Raw genomic sequence first — 23,497 nt, forward strand, 5'->3', positions numbered from 1 at the left:
AGTTGCTGATCTTGACATCATCCATGGATGAAAAAAAAAAAAGAATTCATAAAGAATTCTTAAAAAATCATATCATTACGAAAATATACACCGGTATTCAGTGTGAACTGGTATACCGCCCAGCACTAAGGCCTGCCTATGGGCTCTGTGACACATTAGCAAGAAATACTGGACTTGATAGATTTACACAGAACATTTTTGCTCTTTGTATTAAGTAATGATTCTGGTATTACAATTGAATTGTGATGTGTGTCTGTTTCTCTTTATGTATGTAGATGGCCAGACTTTTCTACCACAAGCCCCAGTTTGCCATTCTGGATGAGTGCACCAGTGCAGTGAGTGTGGATGTGGAGGATTATATCTACAGCCACTGCAGAACGGTATGACCCAACTACTCATCATACACACAAATGCAATACATCCCTGGCTGCACGATATTGGAAAAAACTTACATTGCAATTTTTTTTAACCCTGCGATATATATTGCGATGTGAAAAACTACAGATGACCTAAATAGCTGCACTGCTGCTATCTTGTGGACAATTAAACTGCACTGATCTTACCTCTTTTTGTGAATGTTATGAGTATGGCTCCTCTCTGTGTATTAGAGATACATGTGCATGTACGTGGAAGGTGCGTGAGGAGACATGAGTTCAGCTAATAAAGTAGCCAGTGGAAAAGTAGCCCTGTTTCCGTGATTATTCTACTTCGACCACACATACAAGCAGAACAGTACTGACGTAAATGGTCCGACAAATTAGTTGTGTTACCTCTCATTGTGGCACAGAACACGTTTGGTCAATATCATCCTTCTTGTAGCCGAAATAATTCCAGATAACTGATGTTGTATTTCTTTTTGGCACTTTTCGTGCAACATGACATTGCTGTCAGTCTTTTTTAACCACGTCTCCTTAAATGCAAGAATGGAGGCAGTCCTGCATGCAGTTAACATTGACTTGCAGCTTGTCTTTTTTGTGAGGAAATGAGTGCATGTTGACTGAGTGGAACACCTAATATTTACATTCTTCCTATTAAGTCTGGCCCTAATTCCACCCTTCTCCCTTCCTCCCTTGGTGTCTAGTGTGGCAAATGTGGGTCTATAGGAGAACAAAAACACAAATCATACACAAAATTTACAAAACCATACAAATCAACTACTCTACGAGCTAACCTGACGACCACACAAGCAGCGACCCGGAATCGAAAATTATGTTGAACTGGTATGAAGTCAAGCTGGCTAATACTTGTTGTTTATTTTGTTCCACAGGTGGGCATCAGCCTGTTCACAGTGTCCCACAGGAAGTCCCTGTGGAAGCACCATGAGGTAGGGACAGAATGTCACTGTATTCTTACAAGTTCAAATGAAATACCCCATTATTAGTGTTTCCTTCCCTTAGCAGAATTTGCTTTCAGAAATGTAGTTTTACCTGTTGTACACAAAACAGGATAATGATATGAAAGGCTACAACAGTCAGTCAGCCCATCAGCCCATGCATTACCCAAAGCAGATTGTGAAAACATGAAAAGACAGAATCAGCTAGAGGAAAAATTGAATAACATAGAATTCACACATCCACACAATTGACCAAGCTCTGCGTGAAATGGGGTTGACCATGAGAGGGTCTGTTTTCAGAGAATGACAGTAATTGTTGGACTGTAATGAGAAGTTGAAAGATGATAAAATATGTTACAAATAGCAGGCCAGAGCAGTACAGTGCACTCAGACATGCAGGGTACTTGATTCTTAATTGTCTTTTCTGTACTTTTCAATGTTTTGCACTCTGAGGGTGCTCCAGTCAAGTTTTTGGGGGCTATTCTCCAGTTAATGGTTTTTAAACAAAATGAAAAGCTATCTTTAAACTGTGAAAAACTAAAATAAAAAACAATCAAGAAAAAAAAATGGATAGGGGGTTACGTACCAGACTGCAAAAGTCTGAGTCTCCATCCTTGTTCCAATGTCTTTGTGCCATAGAGCCATCACTCCACCACCTGTTTACTGCTGATACCTGCAAAATCTGCTAAAAAGTTTTGTAAAATGATGTAAAATGTCTAACTCTCAACTCATAATACTTGGACTTTGAACTATTCCCAGCTGACATACTTCACAAAAAATGCAGCATGCTATGATGTTTTAGTGGTGCACAGAGAAACTGTCTCATGTTTACCTGATGAGTCTTCAAAGAGACCACCAATCAAACTATTAAGAACAAATGCAGGCCGGTAATGATTGGTGGCCAATAAGTCGGAGCACCCTTACTCTGCTTCATTGTTGATTGCTAGTGAAGATGGCTAGACCACTGCTTGTCTATATGTTGTATTTATTCTCTAGAACATACTTCTATACTTTACATGGACTAAGCCTGTCTATTTATGGTATAATTTTATTACTAATACAATTTGCCCAAATAACTGTGACTTTCACTCCCTCAGCTAGTTTGTACTTGCTGTGTTTGTTTTTTGCTTCGTATTTCTTTCTTCCCTCCTTACTGAGAAAATATTTTTGTTTTCCTCTTGACATATAGTACTATCTCCACATGGACGGGAGAGGAAACTACGAATTCAAGCCCATCACAGAGGAAACTGTCGAGTTTGGCTCATAACTGACTGCTGACAGTAGCAAATAATGCACTGCTCTGATATAACCAGTCCATTAATTCTTTGCACTCAAGTCAGAAGTTAAAGCTAAAAGTAGAGAATAATGTTTTTAATCATTTGTTTCCTGTTATTTAAAGAATCACTTGTCTAACAATTAATTTGTTTAGTTTGATTGTAAAAAAAAAAAAAGTGTAATTAACATTGCCAACTTCAAAGTAGTTTTACAGATGTAAAGATGTTGAAATTAAAGTGAAAGAACACAAGAATTTTTTATCATTTCTGTACATGCTATCATAGCTTGTAACGGTAACAGAGGATAGTGTGTAGAGATCTGATGCAACAGTTGTCTTTGAGGCATCATGTCCCATAGTAAACTGTGTTCTGCGCATAATAATACTGAAGTATGTATGCACAATGTGTTCCTCCCAAGATGTGTACTCACCCAAGTGTTGCTTCTGGCTGCCTTTTAGGTTCTCATTTAAGTCACACTGCCCAGCTGACAGTTGACAGCAGCCCTGGCCAATGATGGAGATCTTGAAATAGCAATAGTAATACAGTAAGCTTTGGCTCGTCTTTTGTGACTGTCATTTTTATTGATTAATTATCTTGTCACTTTGAGGTATCAAATTATCATATACTTCCAAAATAGTTGTGGTTCTCTTAAATGTTACGAGTTCCTTCTCCCCTTCTCTGACATTATAGCTCTGTTCACTGCTCACTCTCTTTCTTGAGGCCAAATAATAACAAAGGCCTATTACATGTTCCATGAAGTAAGGAAAACTGTTGTCATGAAATAATGAGACATGAAATCACGAATCTCAAGATCATGTAAGAATTAAGCTTTGATCTTGTGATAAAAGGCCTAAATAGTAGTCGACTACAGCTACTCTCTGGGAGATACAGAACAAACTGAACTCAGTCATAACTAAGTACATTTGTGAACAGCTATTTTAAATACTCCAGACCCAGCTGCTTGGTATGAGTGTTTTGAGGTGCTAAAAGTGCAACATTGAATCTTGAGTGTTTGAAGGACAGCTCTTTTGTGTGTGCGAAGTTTGGAAATTAACAAAAGTAACACTGTAACTGGTAGTGTCAACTTGTATGAGGAAAAACACTGCAGTTAAACATGGAGAAGCCTCTGTCATGTCCTACTGACTCTTCGCCACATTTCTGCCCAAGAAAGCATTGTCCGTCCCCGCCAAAACAATTTAACTTACCAAGTGTTTGTCTCCTTCCACTGTTGTGTTGTTGTAGTTACTGTCTTGAAAAAAAATCACAGGGATTGTCAGCCCTCCCAACCAAGACTTCAGTGAACTTTCCCCCAGAAAACATCAGTCAGACAGCATCTGATTTACTGATGACGAGAATGAAATTATGTAACTTGAAAAACGTAACTTTCACTTTCCAGGATGCATGGTTGATCAGGATCGCCATCACAACACTTTATTACTGCATCTGTATGACAATATACAGTCAGCAGGTCCATGTTTAGATTAACAGGAGGTTAACATAAGGTAAAAAATAACACAGACGTCATCATCATGACATGTACCATCACGTCTCTTTTGGATCTGCAGGGCCAGCTTGCTGTATAAATTACTCACTGGTGCACCTTGGTTCCATGTGAACAAACAAATGGCGGAGAATTGGCGAACCTCCGATGTGGAGATAAGACAGCTCTGTGTGAAAAGAGCAACTCAATGTTCTAAATGGCTGAATGCCTAAAATATTTTATTTCCATCAAGGACCCTGAAGCATGACACGCCCTGCATCAGGTGTAGCTGCCAGAGTGTAATGGACTTGAGGCCTGGTCAACTATCATTGAAAAAGTGATTGCTGTGGAAGTGCTGGCTTTTGTGGGAACCAAATGGCTTGGAGTTTGTTCTAGATGTGATCTAGATATGTGTTGCATAATAACTTAACACGGGTTCTCCATGTTAGGCACTGACCTCAGAGGTCTGGATGGTTCATAACATAGCAGCGATCAGAAATGTACTGGGCCCTAAAAAAAACTGCCTTAAACATATTAGTTTTATGTGAGAACTCATGAATGAATTTTGCAGTACCACTCTTATCTGTTGTGGCTTTAAGTTACAAAGTTGGGGACTATTTAATGATGACATCAATGTGGGCCTTTTTCCTTGCCATTTTTGTTAAACATGAAATTGTAATTGCGGGGATCCACTAGATTGTCCTGGGGAAGAACAGAACTGAATGAAATCAAATTTACCATTTAGGTAAAAAAAAAAAAAGTTATATGCTTTTGTCCACCCATGTTAAATATTCCCTGGTCATTCAGTTCCAATAAACTTTTCCATTGGTCTGTTGCTCATGTTATCTGACATTTGAGGGTTTGTCATTCATGGAGAATATCAAAAAATAAAAATGATTTATTTTATGATTGTTATTATTATTATCTTTCCTCTTGTCATGATCTAATTAGCATTTCCATTAATAAAAAAAACATTTTTATCAGAGTTGTATGTACTTCTTGGGTGTTTCCTGTTAAATTCTGGATAATTATGTTGATAACTCATTTTACATCAGCTCGATGTATGAGGGCTTCTGTCAGTTGATCACTGGTATGGTACCTGTATGCAGATTGTTTCCCAGCTCCTCTACCATTACTCAGTGTATTTCAACTTTGTTTTGAAAACATAAAGATCTAAATGAATGAATTTGTATTCTTAGAGAGTGAGAGATGAATAGAGATACACAGAGATAAATAGATAAAATGTAAATGCCCATCAGGGACATTATTCAGAATTACCTCGCACAAACACGTGAAATGATCTTACATACACTACTGAAACACTCTCACATAAACAACTGAAAAATTATTCACTCATACACACTACTAAAACGCTCTCACGCATGTGAAATGCTCTTATATACACTACTGAAAAAGTATCATTCATACGTGTGAAAAGCTCTCATAAACACTACTGAAACATTCTCACACACTACTGAAATGCTCTAATACAGAGAATGTCATCTGCATATAGTGAAAGATAATGTTTATGGCCAGACATGTCGATGGGAGAGATTAAAGGGCTCTGTCTGATACTAGCAGCAAGTGGTTCGATGATAACCGCAAACAAGGGGGAGAGGGGGCAACCTTGACAAGTCCCGCGGTGAACAGCAAATGGAGAGGAGATATTCTGATTAGTGATAACTGATGCAGTCGGTCGTGAATACATTATTTCAATCCATTTTATGAAGGAGGGTTGAAATCCAAATTTTTTGAGCACAGACATCATGTTGGGCCACTCTACTTGATCAAACACATGTTGTGCATCAAGTGAGATAACAAACGCCTCTCTTGAATGCTTGGCATACATATGTCTACCAGGCATACAGCCGGTTTGATCTGGATGTGGGTCAGTGACATATACCAGAAAAAAGTGTTTTTTCAAAAATTTCAAACAGGCATAAAAATGTTTGACTTTTGTTCTACTTACTCTCATCTTTGTAGAAACATATGTTGTTTTTTAGATTTTCAATTGGAATCAGAATTATGTGACAATTTGTTGTATTGGTGCCTAAAATCGTCATATGGTGTGACATAAAAATAATTGTATATAAACTGAAAATGGATTATACCTTTCTTAATTTACTCACTTTATCAAAGTCATTTATCATAACTAAACTATGATCCATTATAGTTTAGTGAAAATTAATTACATTTATGTATTATTTTCAACATATTTTCTATTTATTGTAACAAACCTTGCTAGTGAATTATAAAAATATTTGTGACTCTTGCTGATACTATTCACTATGTATTTCATGAACATTTTCAGGTTGTATCATTAATAAAGGTATGTTATTTTCACAATTTGGAACGTCACACCATATGATAATGTTGCCATGAGACAATGTAAACCATGTATTATCCTACTTATTGGTGAGTGCTGATAACTCATATGGCAGGAACTATTTAACCATTCTTATGCTGGAAGGTAATATTCAAATGTTATTGATTTATGTGATGTTTAACAATGAAACAAACATTTTTTTTTTAATATTGTATGAACCATATGGACATATGTTTGTGTATCAAATTTCATTTCATTTCAAAACTGGTCTGCTATATGTATTGATATAAGCAAAACAAACACATTTTTATATCATATGAACCATGAACATACAGGATAGCTGGTTGAATCCATAAATAAATCAATTCATGTAGACTTCATTGTGCATAAGCCAGTCAAATTTGGAGAGAGTAGCAAACCGACTGCCAACTTCCTGATCTTGATAGTAAATGCAGTCTCGCCTATATGGCCAGACAAAACCCTTTTTCTCTCCAAGTTGTTTCATGCAGTTTACCTGCAGCCCCTCCATACTTAACAATCAACAATTTGTCCCACATATCATAATTAAGACAAACTGTCCTTCTGTGTATCCTTCATCTGAGATGGTGTCTGTATCCTCAGCTTGGGCCTCTCCAATTGATGCACTTGATTGGGCACATGCACACAGCACCTAAGTAGAAGAGCTTCAAAAGGAGAGATTTATATGATAGTGACACATTTGTCTGCAGTGATTGCAATAACTAGGCTCTACTCCATCAAATTGGGTGTGCCCAATTTACAAATATGTAGGGTTTATACTGACTGGGCTTGGGGCTCTCTAGTGGGCAAGCTGGATGGAGAAGAAGGCACCTCCATAGCAGAGTCACTATTCACTTAAGTCAAAGAAAGAGATTTATTTGTCAGGGAAATGTTTGTTTGCAGTGAGTTAGCTATATACGTTATACTCACGTTATACTCACTGGGCTCGAGCATTTCATCCATGGTGGAGATCTGCTCTTCCTCAATCCACATGATGGTGACATTTGCTGCTCATGAGGAAGCAGTTTGATCGATTCTGGTACTGGGTTGCTGGCCCATCGCCGAGGACATGCAGGGTGTCGATTGCATTTTCATGTCATCTTTGGAAATTGGCAATAACTGGCTTGATGTGTGCCCACACGGCACACTCATCATGATGCAAGGACTGGGAAATGGTGGCATAGCAGTGGGAGCCACTGACAGAGTAGGCAACTCTCGTATGCATTGTGGCCTGCTGCCTATTGCCACCTAAATGAAAGACCTGAATCTCAGTGTTGAGTTTACACACATAGTTCTCTGAAAAGTCCCATTTCATTGGGATGAATGTTCTCCTTGATGTGTCTGAACTGTTTCACCTGATGAAGCCAGTTTAACTGATGACTCGCAATTACATTGAACCTCTGGTTGAACACACCAGTTAGCTCTCCTACTGTCCCTGTGGTGCTTAAAAGAAACAAAGTAAGATGAGCAAGATTTGTATCAGTAAGAATGTATTTTTTTTGCCACTGATGTTCACAGGGTGCTGTGTTTAACCTGTTCATGCCTATAGGGGGCGCTTACAGACCATACAGGGCTCCTGAGGGCTGTTTTTTGTACAAGAGGCTGAGTGAGTTGATGACAGTCTGTTTCCCTGCAGCTAACAAGCTAATGTTCGCTAGCCTGACCTCTCTGTCATTTTTCACCCGAAGTAAATTCTCCGCACAGTGTGTGGACACAGCAGTCCCCCTCTTCTTTTTCTTCACCCAGTTCTTCTGTAGTATCTCTCTCCCACTACAACATCCTGCTTCTCCCACTGCTCCTGTGTTGCAGTGTCAACTGGGCTGTGGTCCTGCAGGTTGGGCTCATCATAACAGCACTTTGTGCACATGTTGCATGCATTTTGTATTTTCCGTATTCCGTCCGTATTTTCAGTATCACATGTGAGACGTGATGGCAGTGCTGACAGGCTTTTTGTCGTGATCAAGCCTCTGCTTGTAAAAGCATCAGTTAGAAGTGAGATGTTCGCATGTTCCCAGCAGGCCCATGTGTTGCAGTCGCTGGACCTAGCCTCTGTGACATAAAAAAAGTTTTATTTGTTATAAACTGTCTGTAGGACAGCTGGTACTTTTTTTCAAATTTTTGCATGTAGGCCTTATAAAGTCCTTTAGTGAGGAAGTCAGCACTCATCTTTGTTGTTTTTCTTTCCTGCCAACTGTGTCCTCCTTCCTAGGAAGCACATGGCTATTTTCATCTAAAAGCAGGAAGGATTCCACCAGATCTCATTAATTAACTTTTTCCTGGGTGGCAAGTGATAATTTTCTGTGACTGTTAGTTGTGTTACGTTTTGCCTCACACTTATATTTTCCTATATTTCTCAGCCCACTTATTTTCTTTACTGACTTTTCTCTGGAACATTTTGTTCTGATCCTTCAGTCTCTTTAATGATTTATTCAGCTTCTTTATCTTTTCAGTGTGTGGGCTTGGTGTTGGTGACGTAGATGGGCTTGGTGGTGGTGACGTAGGACCTGGGACTGGACCTGGGTCTACCTGGATGTTTCATCATAGATAGTGTCATCTGGGGGAGTCATGTTGAGTAATGCATTTCAATTTCTTCTTTTGGCTCTATATTTTGTCTGAGAATTTCTCCATACCTCACTCAGCTTCACTGTTCGTGATGGTGGGTTTCTGTTTCTTTTCTTGGTATCTGTTAACAGAGTAACAGAATGGTGTGAACATTTTAATAGTTGTGGGCCAACTGGGCCAGCAAGGCTTGTTGCATCATCAGAAAATACATTTAATTTTAATAAATATGTTTATTTATTAATCAATGCATCACATTATTCAACATTGTCTGTTCTCTTCATTTCATAACTGTGTTCCTCTTAGTTGCACTGCCTATAGTGTTCTAGTCCAATGATATTTTAGCTATCATCACGCCTGGACTGGCCATCGGGCATAGGGGAGACCGGGTATGGTTGAAACACGGGGGTGGTTGTAACATCACCAATTCCACCAAACAGGGACAAGATACAAGCCATGTGACAGATTCAGTCTCCTCAGACATCCTTTACGATCACACGTGGTGATTTTCAACATGTTGGTGCCATTTTCCCCAGACTTAGGAGAAAAAAAATCAAGTTCTGAGGTAAGAAAGTAACTTTCTTTTTTCTTTTCCTAGTGCTTTTCCCCTTGTAGATCACGTTGTATGAGTTATATCAGGTCAAACTACGGTTTCTCTAGTAAAGAATGGTGTAGGTCTCCCTTGCTAATGTCAAAGCACCATGCTAATACAGCTAGCTAAACAATGGATGACAGGGGTGGGGTAGGTTGTAATTAAGTGTCTTGAACGTGTTACAACCTTCCCCTTACAAATAAGATTGTTTTGTTATTTTAATAATTCTGGAGAATGCCTAGAACAGAACAGAATAGAATATAATGCCTTTATTTGTAGTACAATGACTTTAAAAGCAATGAGATTTCCTTCCAGTGTTAAACTCTCACTGTCTATTATAGGATGCTTACACTCATTTTGGAAGCCTGCCTTCCTCTAAGTAAGTTCTGTATAGAATACATGATTCAGCTATTTTTTTTGATGATACCAGTACTGTGATCATCTGAGCAAGTCCATCAGGTGTCATTCTTTCTCACCTTTCTGTTTGTCTCATTTCACTTTTTAAAGGTTGCCATGTTTGAGGAAATGTTCTGTGTCGCTGTGCCGAGTGTTGCTGCTGTGGAGGTCTAAGGTGACTGTTTATTGATGTGGTGAGTACATGTGAAAATGTGAAACTATCACTCAATCACAATCTCTAATTTATACATTTTAATATTCATCTCATCTCTGTTCCTCTGTGTCCTATTTTTCAGGATCCCATCATAGTGTTCATTGTTAGATCAAGTACTGTGATATGATGCAACTATTTTCCCACATTTTTCTAGATAGCAGTACTGTGATCATCAAGTCCATCAATTGTTATTCTTTCTCACCTTTCTTTCTCTGTCTTCTTTCACTTTTTAAAGGTTTCCATGTTTGAGGAAATAGTCTGTGTTGCTGTGCTATTTATTGATGTGGTGAATAAATGGTCTACAAAAATATCATGTCATTTATTCATTTTAATATTCATCAGTTATCATGTCTCACCTATATTCCTCTCTTTCCTAATATCAGGATCGCATCATACATTCTAAATTGTTCAGGAGGTTACCTGGACCAAGCAGCCATTTGGTTTCCGCTAAGTACTGTATAGAATAACGGGATTGGGAGGATGGTGTAGGTTTAAGTTTATTAGACAAGTACATATACACCAACAAGACAATGTACAAGCATTGTCACTAGAAAGTCACTTGTCATTGTATTTCCATCAATACCTGGTGGGCTGGTCTCGGCTCAAAATGCCCAGGCCGATTTTTTTGTCCCAGTCCAGCCCTGGCTATCATGTATTGCCAGGCTTCAAGAAATCCGCCTCAAGGCCTTTTGAATCAAGACTGAAAGCACCCCTTAAAACCCTCACTCAGACCTTCCTGTTGATCAGTAAATGTGTACAGACAGTTCTTGTTTACTTTTCTTTTCCTCAGCAACTCCTCTATCTTCGCAGGGTCTGAATCAGAGCCTGACCAATATAGGATTGTTAAGGCCGATATTGATACAAATATTTGGTGATTTCAAAATCCGATATTCCGATATATCGGCCAATATATATTCAAAAAAATAAATCCAGAAATGTGTATCAAAACAAAAGACGATTTTCGTAACGTTAGTTATTTGTAGTAATTTATGATTCCTCACTGAAAGAATATGATAATGCAGTTTAAAAATAAACTGTCACAGCAGAACAGAGGCACATCAAAATATATTATATTGTTGCATGTGTTGCTAACAGGGACATTGTATAGCAGAGGTGCCCACACTTTTTTAGCTTGCCAGCTACTTTCTAAATGACCAGGTTAAAATGATCTGCCTACATAAAAATGACTATACATCCATTTATTTATACATACGCTGAGTATACTTTATATAACACAATGCATAACTGATAATGAGAGAGTAACGGTTTAGTTTTGTACATAAAAACTGACAGCAGTAATCACAGTTGCCAAGTCCAATTATTATAAGCGACTTTGGGTTTGTTTTCTGTAAAGTCGCTGATAAATATTGGTAGTCGCGGGTCGTGGGTTTTTTGGGCTTGTTCTTCCTCGATCCTCTTCCTATTGTATTGTATGTCATATTGTTTTGAAGTCCTGGAACTAAAACAAAAAAGGGTCATAACATATAAAAACAATAATAAATGCAATGATACAATTCAGTACATTTCTGGATTCAGGGTGATATTTATATGGTTTTTTTTTTTTTATTATTTTGTTTTTTTACCACAACCAGAGAAGTTGCTTGTTTTGGGCTTGTTTTCATAGACCCTCTTGGATTGTTTCTCTCCCAAGATCTGGCAACACTGGCAGTAACGCACATACGTGACAAACAGCCATCAACACTGCACACAGTTTACACTGGTAGCTGGTGGTTTTCTCAGTGAAGTTTTTGAATGCCTGAAAAATGTCCTCTCCCCGCGTGCGTTCTTTCATGAGCACTAAGGTTAATAACTCCTCTTTTGCAGTCATATCTGTCAACACCATCCAAACAAAAACACACAGCTGGACTGTGTAGGTGTCTGGAGACTCGTCTAACTGCAGTGAGATACACTCGCAGTCTGCAATGTTTCTCCGAAGCTGCTGTGTCAAATCCTTGGCCATTACTTCACAGTGCTGTGTAACTGTACCTCTCGATAGCTGAAGAATTTTGATTGATGATAATATTTCCAGTCTGTTTATAAAATCCTGAAACAAGGAGTCAGCTGCCTCAACGAAGACCTCTCTTATCTTCTTAACAAAGTAAAACAAACAAAACAATGAATAAATGTATCGCCTGTCAGTCCGCATGGAGGGAATAGCACTGTCCATATAAATTACTACATCACATTACTTTTGATACTTAAGTCATTTGAGGTGATGTATATCGTTAACAGGAACACAGTGAATTGTAACTAAACTACTGAAATCTTGTCTAAATGATTCGCGGTTGGTGGGAACTACTTTTTCTTCTGCCTGGGTAAGTGCGTAATGCGTAAGCACAGCGGCACGTCGCTCAGTCATTCGGTCGCATGTGTCATGTCATGAGTCATATGTGGAGCTATTTCAGCCCCACAGACAGCCAAGACTCGGTTTGTGATGTTTGTGGGGAAAACGGTATGGAGTTGTGGCAACACAACAAACCTTGTATAACACCTCAGGTTAAACCACAACACAGAATACGAGGCATTTATGATGAGGCTGACAGAAGAGGAGAGCACAGTGTCAGGTGCTGCTGCTGCTGCTGGGGCAAGACAGACTCTGTCAGGGTCTCTCGGTGCTGCAGGTACTATCCAGGTACGGAGGAAGAACATGCGAAGCTTTAAGCAGCGCTAGACACTGTTGTCGTTGGAGTTGTTCCAATTAATAAATATGGTTATGAAATAAGTAACGAAATAAGTACATGCTTCAATAAAAAGCTGCATGAGCTCAGCTTGGAGTAATAATGTCTGTATCACTGAGATAATCTCACATAGACAAAAATTATTCAGGTAAAGTTTCCTAAAGTAATGATTATTTAAAGTGTATTACTTAGACTAGGTGTCATTAAATTATACAGAGCAATTGCGATAAAACAGCCATGGTGAACTTAGAACTTTTGCAATTATTGTGGCATTTATTTATTTAATTAAATATTTTACTCGCAATTTCAATTTAAGTCACCCAGTATTATAAAACAGCAAGTCTTTGTATCCCCTTACTGTGGGCTATTTGGAGAAACTACATACATAGTTGAATCTAAATAAGATGAGGCATTCAGTGCAGAGTGGCACCATCATTTGTTTTGCCCTGTGATAACTGACTATGAAAAATAATTAAATAAATAAATTACTCTGATGTCTTGTATTCTTTATGAAGCTATGATTTGAAATACACTACTTTTTGATGATACCAGCCTGAATTTTAATCAGTATCGGATTGGAAAGTAAATCGGTGGTACTGAACATCACTACTTGCTTGTGTTTTGCAGTAGCTAGCGCGTTTGCGCATGCATGGTGACCTGTGACACGTGACGTGTGATGCTAAATGAAGAGATCTCAGACTTGGCCGTCAATCAGGTGGCATAGACTCGACCTGTTGTAGAGTGCCCTCTGGTGGACGTCAACACTCATAACATAGTTGGAGGGTGTTTTTTTTTGTTTTATTTTTTCAAATATTCATTTATCGGCTAATATAAATGCCGATACCGATAATTTGGAAAATGTCCAGTATCAGCCGATAATATAGTATATAATAAATCAGTCAGGCTCTAGTCTGAATTCAGTCTCTCCCTGTATATCATTGTCCTCTCTGCACTTGTCATCATTATCTGCCTCAAGTTGACAAAAGAAAAGGGAATGTATGGTTTGAGATGAGGACAAAACATTGTTTAGACTTAAACAACATTCTAAGGTTTCTGTGAAGGGGTCTGCTGTGTCTGTCTGATAAACTAGAAATCTGTATCACCAAATAAAACTAAACTAAACTAAACTAAACACAATCGATTGTGGATAACTATAGCTTTTATGTGGTGATGGACCCAAATAAATGTTTAAAAGGCCAAAACATACATTGGACTTTGTTATTTATTGTTATATCTGCAGGAAATTACAATTCATATCATATGGTGTGACAGTTAAGTCATATGGCGTGACAGGCAGACATGTCACACCATATGATGAAGTGTCACACCATATGATGTTTTCTGCAACTTGAGTCTTGTAGCTACACATTATCATACTAACAACATGCTAACAATTCATTTTTATAAAACGTGTCGCACCAAAAGACATGAAGGCAACAAAACATCCTTTCATTTTTTGGATAAGCAAAAAAGCGTGCATCACATGCGCACTCTGGTACTTACACAAATAGTGTCATGACTTTGTTTATGTTTATGAATTTATGTCTTTGTATCATGTCTTGTGTCTTTGTTTTGTCCTTTAAGTTTCTCCTATGTTCTCCCCTGTGTCTCCCTCTGTCTGTAGTTTTGTTTCCCTCCATGTTTCTCCTCTGTGCCCCTCCCCTTCCCATTTACCATACCTGGCCTCCTCCCTCCTCTCTCCTCCCTCCTCTCTCCTCCCTCCTCTCTCCTCACCTGTTCCTCATCTGATCATCAGGGTCTGTGTAATTAGCCTGTGTTTTCCCTTCACTCCTTGTCTGGTCATTGTTTCTGTATGTCTCTGTCTGCATCCCCTCATGGATCTGTTCATGCCTCATTCCATGTCTGCTCATGCCTGTTTCTGCTTTTTGCCTTTGGTTTGAACTTTGCTTTTTGCTTTGCACTTTGTTGTTTTGCTGTTTAGTTGATACTTTCTTTCGTCCCCATTTTGTCTGCTTTTGTTTTTTTGCATTCAGCTTTAAATAAAGCTTGTTTTTCCTTGGTCTTGCCTCCTGTTTAACTGTGTTTGGGTCTACCTCTTTTATCCATAGTTTTCCCCTTTAAACCCCAACCTGACAAATAGCACTGCTCCATTGGTGACAGCTAAACCAAATGATGGCTTTATTCCATTTAATTGCCAGTGAATCCAAATGCCAGTGAGGCATCTCATAAAGTCTTGTACACATGTCATTAAATCTGTAGTCTTTTTGCCATTACCTGTTCAATTGCTTTGCTATCAATAAGGATCCCACCCTTGTCTGTCACGTAGATGAACAGTGAGATCACAAGGTGAGGAAGAATCCGCAGATTGTATAGGTGTACGTAGGAGATGGAGATGACAGTAGCAGGATCATTCTATTGTCTATTAAAGCTAGTTCCTCAGTGTTACGCAATCAGTTTCTTTATACAGTATTCAGCTCCTGAACATTGAGATCCAGCTGTTGTTGAATGGCTATGGTCTTTCTGTTGACTTATTTCTAGCATCTCAATAAAAGGGGTCAGGGGCTTGGGGAAGACGATATCCAAGCCCTGTAACTGACATAACCCTTCTCCTCTCCACCCATTCTCTCACATGTGGCAAAAAAACTTGTTTTTTTTTGTGTCCATCATGGCTAAATAATGCAAGTCTGTTGCTCCGGTGAGAATGCCTCAGAGGGCAGAATGCCACTTTATTTTTCCAACGCCACTTGAAATGACATCGTAAAAAAATTTCCTCTGAGAGTTTTTGGAGAGCTGTTTGCAAAACATGACCTCACTTTGTGAAAGTACACCCAGATGAGCAATGTGACTGCCTGGCCAGCTGAGAAGCTTTACATACCACACTGAGTACCAACATCAGCTGCCACTTTATTAAGAAAATGGAATGTTGCAGCTTCCAAGTCCTGCATAACCAGCTGATATTTTCTGAGAACCCTCCCTTTTGTATCCATCTGACAGATTATGTAAATTACAAAGGTACAGTGTATAGCTATGGAGAGGAAACCTCTGTCTTTAATTATTCAGCCTGGCTAACAGTGCGCCACAAACAATGCAAGGCCTTCCAGCAGAGGCTCAACCATGAATTATGGATGAATTGGAGAGTCCTTAGTGGCAGCAGAGTTTGTTTTGGGAGATAGACCACTCAGGTTTGTCCAGTTAATTCTTAACATCTTGACTTTTTGACATAAACTCAACTTGTTTCACATCTGTTGTAGTTTCAGTGCATGCATGTCACAGTTTAAGGAATTTCCCTTAAAGAAAATACTGTAGTTTCCTTACACTATAAGTCACAGCTTTGTTGAATGGTGTACACTATTTTTCTTATCCCAAAGAAACAGGTCCCATGCAACATTCTCCTGTAACCACACTATGAGAAAAAAACAAGAAAATATATGATAAGTGTCATACCATGTTACAACACATTTATATTTATATATCTTTTAGGTTTATCATAAAACCCAGGATGATGCAGATATTAAGCTAATAACATTTGTGTTCCTGATCCCAGAATTAAATGTACATAAACCAATAGGGAACATGGTGGAAACATCTCTGGACCTGCAGATTATCTGTCTATGGTTAAAGAGCTAAAAGCATAAATAGTTTGGAGCAACATTTATTGTGTTAAGGCGGGAACTGAAAAAAAAAAAAAAACTGAACCAAACTGAGATTGAGAGGATCAGGCCATGGATCCATGGCAACCCCGCCCGAGGTCCCCAAATTTCCTTGAAGTCCAAACTTCATGCCAGAAGAGTGAACAAAAGAAAAGAACTCCTATATCCAAATTTTAATCCACAGTTGGTTGGTAAAAAGGGTTAATCCTCCTTGTGCTCTGTTATCCTTGGATCCAACTGTGAATCTGGCGAAGTCCATTCTGCGATGATAGGCTGCTCACAGACTCCATCCTGTAGGTTAATCCAAAGTAGGAGAGTGGAGGAAAACCTTGTGTCCTCTGTTACTGCGTTTTTTTTAATACTCTCTAAGCTCACCATCTCTTTAAGAGGGAGATTTTGCTTCCTTCCTCATAAGGCCATGCAGCCACTTCCGGTATCACAATGATGTACAATGAAGTACGTACGTATGTAATGATCAACTGTTGTACACAAACTCATAGTGAAATCTTGACCTTTACCCCACTTCAGCTTGTATATTACTTTTGTCTGATTAATCTCTTCATTTGACTCTGAAATTGTTTCTCATTTTTATATCTTTAATTGTAATCCTCACTATTACACATTTGATTATTAATACAGTACGCTAATAGCAGAGCTCTTATATATTTCTTAATCACTTTGAAATTTGGTATTATGTCCTTTTATTTGCCAACGGTATATGGCCGGTGTGTAGAGATCTCAACTCTTTTTAAATCACCAAGTGTAACAAAACAACAAATGTGTCCAAAAATGTAATGATCAGTCATAATTTGTGGATGATAATTTTGTGCTTGGTGTTTTGTTTCTTTTTCCGTTATGCTTGCAGCGGTGCATTGAGAGGCTTGGCAGAACTTCTCACTCGGCTGCTGACATACACTCACCTGCATCAGGTTGGCAATCAGCACCTGCTGACAAGCCCTCTCCATGCTACTTAATGCAGATGATTTCATGATGCCAGATGATCTGTCAAATCATCGTTTTGTATGACCTCTAGTATTTTCGTGTTAGACTCTTGGATATCTAATGTGTTTTGTGGTCTCTCTACATCCAGTGTTCACCTGCACTTCAACTATCGGTGTTTCCAGCTCCAGCTGTCCAGCTCTCCACATCTCTGGCCAACAGCCTTACCTTCTGCTGACCGGTGCCTCAACCTGCCACACTACCACCAGTGCCACCTTAGGCTATCGCACATCCACCTTCACATGCCCAGACTGTGACTCCACCACGACCCAGAAATTGTGACATAATTAAACATTTTTTAACAACAGGCCAAACCACCACTGTGTTGCTGACATGATCTGACGGTGACAAAGCAGCTGTGGAACCAGAGTTGTTGGATCTGTGTCTCTGCTTTCTGTTTGACACACACATAGTCAGCTACCTCTTGTCTCAGCTAACAGCTAACAAAACACTTCACACTTGACAGGATAAAGAACAAAACAGAATGGCAGTTCCCTCTAAATATTAGAATTAGAATATTAGATAGATACCCTCACTGAGTTGTGTTGCCAGAGCCTCACTGATAAATCCTCCAGGATGTTTTTGTCCTTTATTATATGGTATATCAGTATAACTTCATATATTTGGAATGATAATTAAACTGGAAGTAAAGAAATGCCACAGATATGTTTGATTAAACACTGTTTTTGAAAAAAAAAGGTAAAATGATGAGACAAACCATGCTTACACATTTTGGTAAATGTGTTAGGAAACAGTTGACTGTTTACACATTCTGCAGACATGGTGCAACATTAGCATCATCTGGAGTTGTGTTTCAAGCAACATGATGGTTGGCTTTTTCAGATACTCATTTCATAATGAGATTATTTGGAACCTTGTTTTGGTGACATTGTTATTGCTGATCTGTGCATGATAGTCCTGCAATTTGACGTTTTTCATCTTAAATCAGTGCAGAGTGGCAATGTAAGAGCAGGGGTTGTAAATGTTAGCCTATGAAGCACTGCTAGTGGCCAGGTAAGTAGTGAAGTAATGAAGCAGTGTCCCTTTTTATTTGATGATTTGGCAAATGGAATTGTGAAATTATCATGATTTAAGGGAAACACATAGCTGTGTCACCATAGCTGAAGATGGTTAATTGGAAAGGTTTGGCTGCATCTGTTTAAATTAAATCCATCATTTACAATTGATGACATATGATTGTCTCAAAGGGTTATCTCATCTTATAAGCAGAGATTTCAACCACTTCTCCTTGTAACTGAGGGCCAAGAGAGCAATCAAAACTGAGAGGCAGGGGTAACAATTGGAAATGGAATAGTCTAAAGAAACCTTTACCCTCAACCCTCCAGCACATGACCAAGCTTAACCTATACCCACTGACAGATTATAAAGTCTCACTTTTGATGATTTGTGTAATCTCAGGTTTGGTCCTCACAATCATAGCAACAACAGTAAATGCACAAACACACATTGTTTTAATCATCAGATCACACAGCCATCTCTCACTTGTGTTTCCTCCCCACCTCTCCTGTTCTCATCATGTTATCCCCTCCTCTAATTCTTTCATGTTTTCTCTTGTCGTGTGCTCTCTTGCGTGCAAAGTCTTTCATCAACACAAGTCTGACCTTTAAGCAACGAGCAGAGTGTTTTCTGTTCTATCTCTGATCTGAAAGGGCCCACTGATCTGTTGCATTATTCATGTTTGTCATTACTCTTCCTTTGAACTGCTGGGACACATGCTTTCGCAAATATTGCTCATTTTTCCATGTGACTTTGCTTTTGCTGGGGAGGAATAAGAGGTGTGGTCAGATGGATGTGCTTACACCACTGCATGTCTGCAGGGTTTAAAAAAGGGTGAAGAGTTTGAATGTGATGCAGGAGTGAAGACAACAGGCAGCTCAAAAAGCCAAAGACTATCATTTTTATCCACCCTGTTTTCTTTGTGAATGATCTTAATATACAAATGTATTAACTGGTAAAAGTTTTGAGTGGGTCTTTTGCCACAATCACTACCAAGAAGTCTATGATTATCCAAGAACCATGACCTTACTGAAAATAACTGTGTGTTGTGTCATTCATACAGGCTCGCAGCCAAACCGTCTCATTTAATTTGTTGTTACTTCACTACAATTAGTTGCAGATGTGAATGTCTCATTGGTTGGCACTATCACAGGTCTCGGTAATCTTAGAAAAACACAGCCTAAAAAAAAAGATCTCTCTGACATTCAGTATCCTTTATTAAGAAAGTTTTACACCTGTTTTTCATTTCTACTTCAACCAAAGGATGGCTGTACAACAAAACCATGCCACATGGTGCAGTCACATGGAGTTGTTCGTGACATTCTAGTCAAAATGATAATATTTCTTATAGCCCAACACGAGCAGAATATTTGATTACATGAAATGAAACCGAGTAAATGTATGTGCTGCATGTTCACAAAACAGAACTGGACAATGATGCCACATCCTTTTTATAGTCCACAGTAAAAAAAAAAAAAAACAACTATTAACTGGGCTTGCCAGTATTCAATATACTGTGACATAAATTGCCTTTCCAATACAGTTTTATTGCACAGTGTCAGAAGACCCTAAATGAAACACTGATTACCATGGAAACAAGTCAAACGTTCTTTATTCACCAGGCCTGAATAACAAAGTCAAACATTTCTTACAGTTCATCTCTAACTCCAGCCTGGGCTATTTCCAGAGGCTGCAGAAAGCATGCACCTGAATTAGCGAGGATTTAATATGTAGTGGAAATTTATGGGGTGCACCAGGATCACATCCACCCTGGAAACGTTAATCCAACACACTTACACACACATAAACACTGTAATACTATTGGTCTTTCTACTCTTTGCTGGTTTTTCCTCCATCAGTGAGCATTACAGGACATACCCATTAAAAAAACAAACAAACAAACAAACAAAAACACACAATGGCCAATACAGATCTAAAGTAATACAGTAGATTGGAACAACAGGGAACAGGCAGATTTATTTTCTTACCAGCATAATATAAGAAGATCAATACCAAGTACAGAGTAAACAGTACAGAGCTTGAGCTAAGGGCAATTAGTTTAGCTTCACATAAAAACTTGAAGCAGGGAGAACAGCAAACCTGGCTCAGTCTGAAGTTTAAAAAGTGTCCAACATCTACTAGCAACTCCAAAGTTAATCAGTCTGTTTTTTGTTGAATCCATACACACATAGAAATGTAAAAACAATAATTTGTGGTTATACTCTGAGTTTCCCACTGTGAACATTTCTGAGCAAACAGCGCCTGGCCACCAAACTCTAATTTTACATTTCTGTTAGTGTTGAAAGTAAAAAATTGAGACAAAAATGTTAATCAGTGCGCTTTTGCGGTCTTAGTAGGTTCATTATTTGACTTTGGATTGAGCCTGGCTAGCTTGCCCCTGTTTCCAGTCCTTATGCTCAATTTAGACACAGACATGAGAGTTGTACTGGTTTGATTGTTGAACAATAAAGCAAATAAGTATACTTCCCAAAATATTACAGTTTTAAATTCTAATTATTCATCATCATTAATTGTCAAATTTATCTTAAATGTTGCGTAATGCCTCAAAATGTTACTTAAATTACAGTTAACTTATTTATGTTACTTAAAGTGCATAAGTAATTGGCAATAAACAGCTTTTTTACATAACCTGTTTCCTAGTTTCCTTCCGCCAAGCAAGTATGTCTGTCATTGCACAACCAAAACAGGAAGAGGCATTGTTTTCCCCGGTCGCAATCCACTGGTAAGGCTACATTTAGACCAAATCCAGTGGTGCTATGAAACAGCAGTGTGGGAGTGTCACTCCTTGATCCATATGTGTGACGTGTTGGAAAACCCACGCTCAGTCACCTGAAAAGCAAAGCTGCTTCATTGTTTTGCCACTTGCATGCTGGTCCTACTAGTTGTCCTCATTGATGGATTAAAAATAACAGTATACAACCAGGATGTGAGGTAGATCGTTAATGTGTGTTTTGAATTGAGGCACAAGACCAAACCAAGTGATCACAAGTGAAACATAGCATTAAACAGACAAATGCCTGTTGTGTCCCTAATTAACATCCCGTGATACTGACCCATTCTGCTCAGCATATTATCTCCGGTCATGACTGTGTTACAGTGGTCACATTCAACTGTGATTTCTGTCATTTATGCAGCAATTCTAATTTGCAGCTTAAGTGATGGGCAATGTTGGAAGTAACATGTTACAAAAGCAAGCCTTACAGTAATATATTTCTTTTGGCAGTAATGGAGTACAATTGCGTGTTGCTAATAATATTGCAGTAATATATTACTACAGTTATGTAACTCGTTACAATCTGTGTTACCTACCCATTTAAAGTGTTTCTTGTTGACCATATTAATATGTGCATTTAATATAGCTGAGCCTATAAATTCTTAGTTCACTCTCTGTGTGACTGAAATGAGCCGTATTTTGTAGGCCTACTGATTTTCTTGATTCACATATGCCCATGCATTCCTTGTTCTGTGGACTAAAATAAAAAGGTATAGAAAAAGAGATTTTTGTCTTGTCATGTCATTATAGGCTACATTATATAGTCTTGAGTCCACCATTTAAAGTCAGTTTTAATGGTGGCCAAATGGTGTAATTAAATCGTCTCATGATACTAACTGTGGGCAAAAAAGGCTTTTTTCCATATGCATACATTGTTTCTGCAAAACTGGTGGACACATTTTTTTGAGCATCACAACCCCTGCATGTTAGCTGTCTCAGCCAGCAGAAGTCTCCAAGATGAAAAACTACAAACAAGATTTTTCTTGTGACTTTGTCAAGTCTCCAAAATCCTTTGACCTTCACTGGCTGCTATGGTAATTTTGTTTGTAGTTATTAAGTTACTTATTAATCAGAGTTCATAAATGATAGTGTTGTACCATTTCATGAGATTGGATATTTAAATTGCTCCTGACGCGATCTCATGTAAAAGAGGTGTTATTGTTTAATATAATCATAATTATCTCTGATAATCATAATCTATCTTTGATAGCCAAAGAAAAAAAAAGAAAAATCCTATAAATGTTATGTTATGCCCTGACAAAATGTTGTCTGTTTCCATTTATTAAAGTACCTACTCCTATGCAGACTGGCCCTGTTATAAAGTTGCCCTAATGCCATTTGTTGCACACAGTTCGCACACACAGGGACGCACAATTCTATTTTCCATCATTGCTAGCTTTTCGGTTTGTACTTGTATTGTACTTTGAAACACCGTTCCCAGTTCACTACTTTCCCAGTGTTCAAGTATCTTTGCCATCATTATTGTCTTTGAGGTATTTGAGGACAACACATCCTGATTTACTTAGCTTAGATTCAATCATGGCTGATCTACTCAGTTTGGAGGCAATCATGACTCACTGATTTTCATTGTATGAGTGAAGGTCCAGGGGTTCGCTTCCAACTGTGAGGAGTCAAGGGTTAACAGACGATAAAGTGCTTAGCTAAGTTGACCTGCATGCCAAAATGGTGGAAGATGCCTAAAACAGGTCAAACTCCTCTTTTATTCTATTGGATAATTTGGCAAAGGGACCAATCAGAAGAAGTAGGAGTACTGGAGAAGGGACTTTAAAAAGGCCCTCACAGGAAGAACAGGGTTTGGGCATTTTTTTAGATCTCCTGAGAGCAAAGGCTGATAGGAGTTTTTGATAGAGCAGAGGGCAAACCGTTTCGGCATTGTTTTGTCCACAGATCTGATAATATCAGAAAGCGGCCGCTTCTGATCCGGACTCTAGATTCTGGTTTAATAAAGATTGCTCTATCATTCCACCCAGCCTTGCCTCCGCACAATTCTTTTATCATCAAACTACACCCTTTGAGGAGGAAGCCCAGAAACTACATCTTTGACGCTAACATAGCATTAGCATGAGTTAACATGATTAGCTACCATTGTAACTTGCTATGAATCAACACTAATCATAACCAGCTCTAAGAAAAAAGAGACATGGCTTGCTAAATTTGTCACATCGCGGTGCGGTTGTCTTGTCTT

General features: G+C 38.6%; 1 protein-coding gene and 1 long non-coding RNA gene across 3 annotated transcripts in view; both read left to right on the top strand.

The window, feature by feature from the left end:
• Positions 1 to 5,072, top strand: part of LOC119008525 (ATP-binding cassette sub-family D member 3-like) — a 43,778-nt gene extending 38,706 nt beyond the window's left edge. The window contains exons 21-23 of the mRNA XM_037078912.1: positions 276 to 380; positions 1,268 to 1,324; positions 2,523 to 5,072. Coding sequence (XP_036934807.1) covers positions 276 to 380; positions 1,268 to 1,324; positions 2,523 to 2,600 — 240 coding nt within the window. The 3' untranslated portion in view covers positions 2,601 to 5,072. The remainder of the gene's footprint in view (positions 1 to 275; positions 381 to 1,267; positions 1,325 to 2,522) is intronic.
• Positions 5,073 to 6,463: 1,391 nt separating this feature from the next.
• On the top strand, positions 6,464 to 10,502 carry LOC119009016. 2 transcript variants are annotated; one of them, XR_005071607.1, is made up of 4 exons: positions 6,464 to 9,555; positions 9,924 to 9,961; positions 10,090 to 10,172; positions 10,275 to 10,502. It is a non-coding gene; the product is annotated as an uncharacterized LOC119009016 (long non-coding RNA). The 2 variants fall into 2 exon arrangements; XR_005071606.1 differs by having other exon boundaries at positions 10,090 to 10,502.
• Positions 10,503 to 23,497: the final 12,995 nt, after the last annotated feature.

This window comes from Acanthopagrus latus, chromosome 19, assembly GCF_904848185.1.
Source record: "Acanthopagrus latus isolate v.2019 chromosome 19, fAcaLat1.1, whole genome shotgun sequence".
NCBI lineage: Eukaryota > Metazoa > Chordata > Actinopteri > Spariformes > Sparidae > Acanthopagrus > Acanthopagrus latus.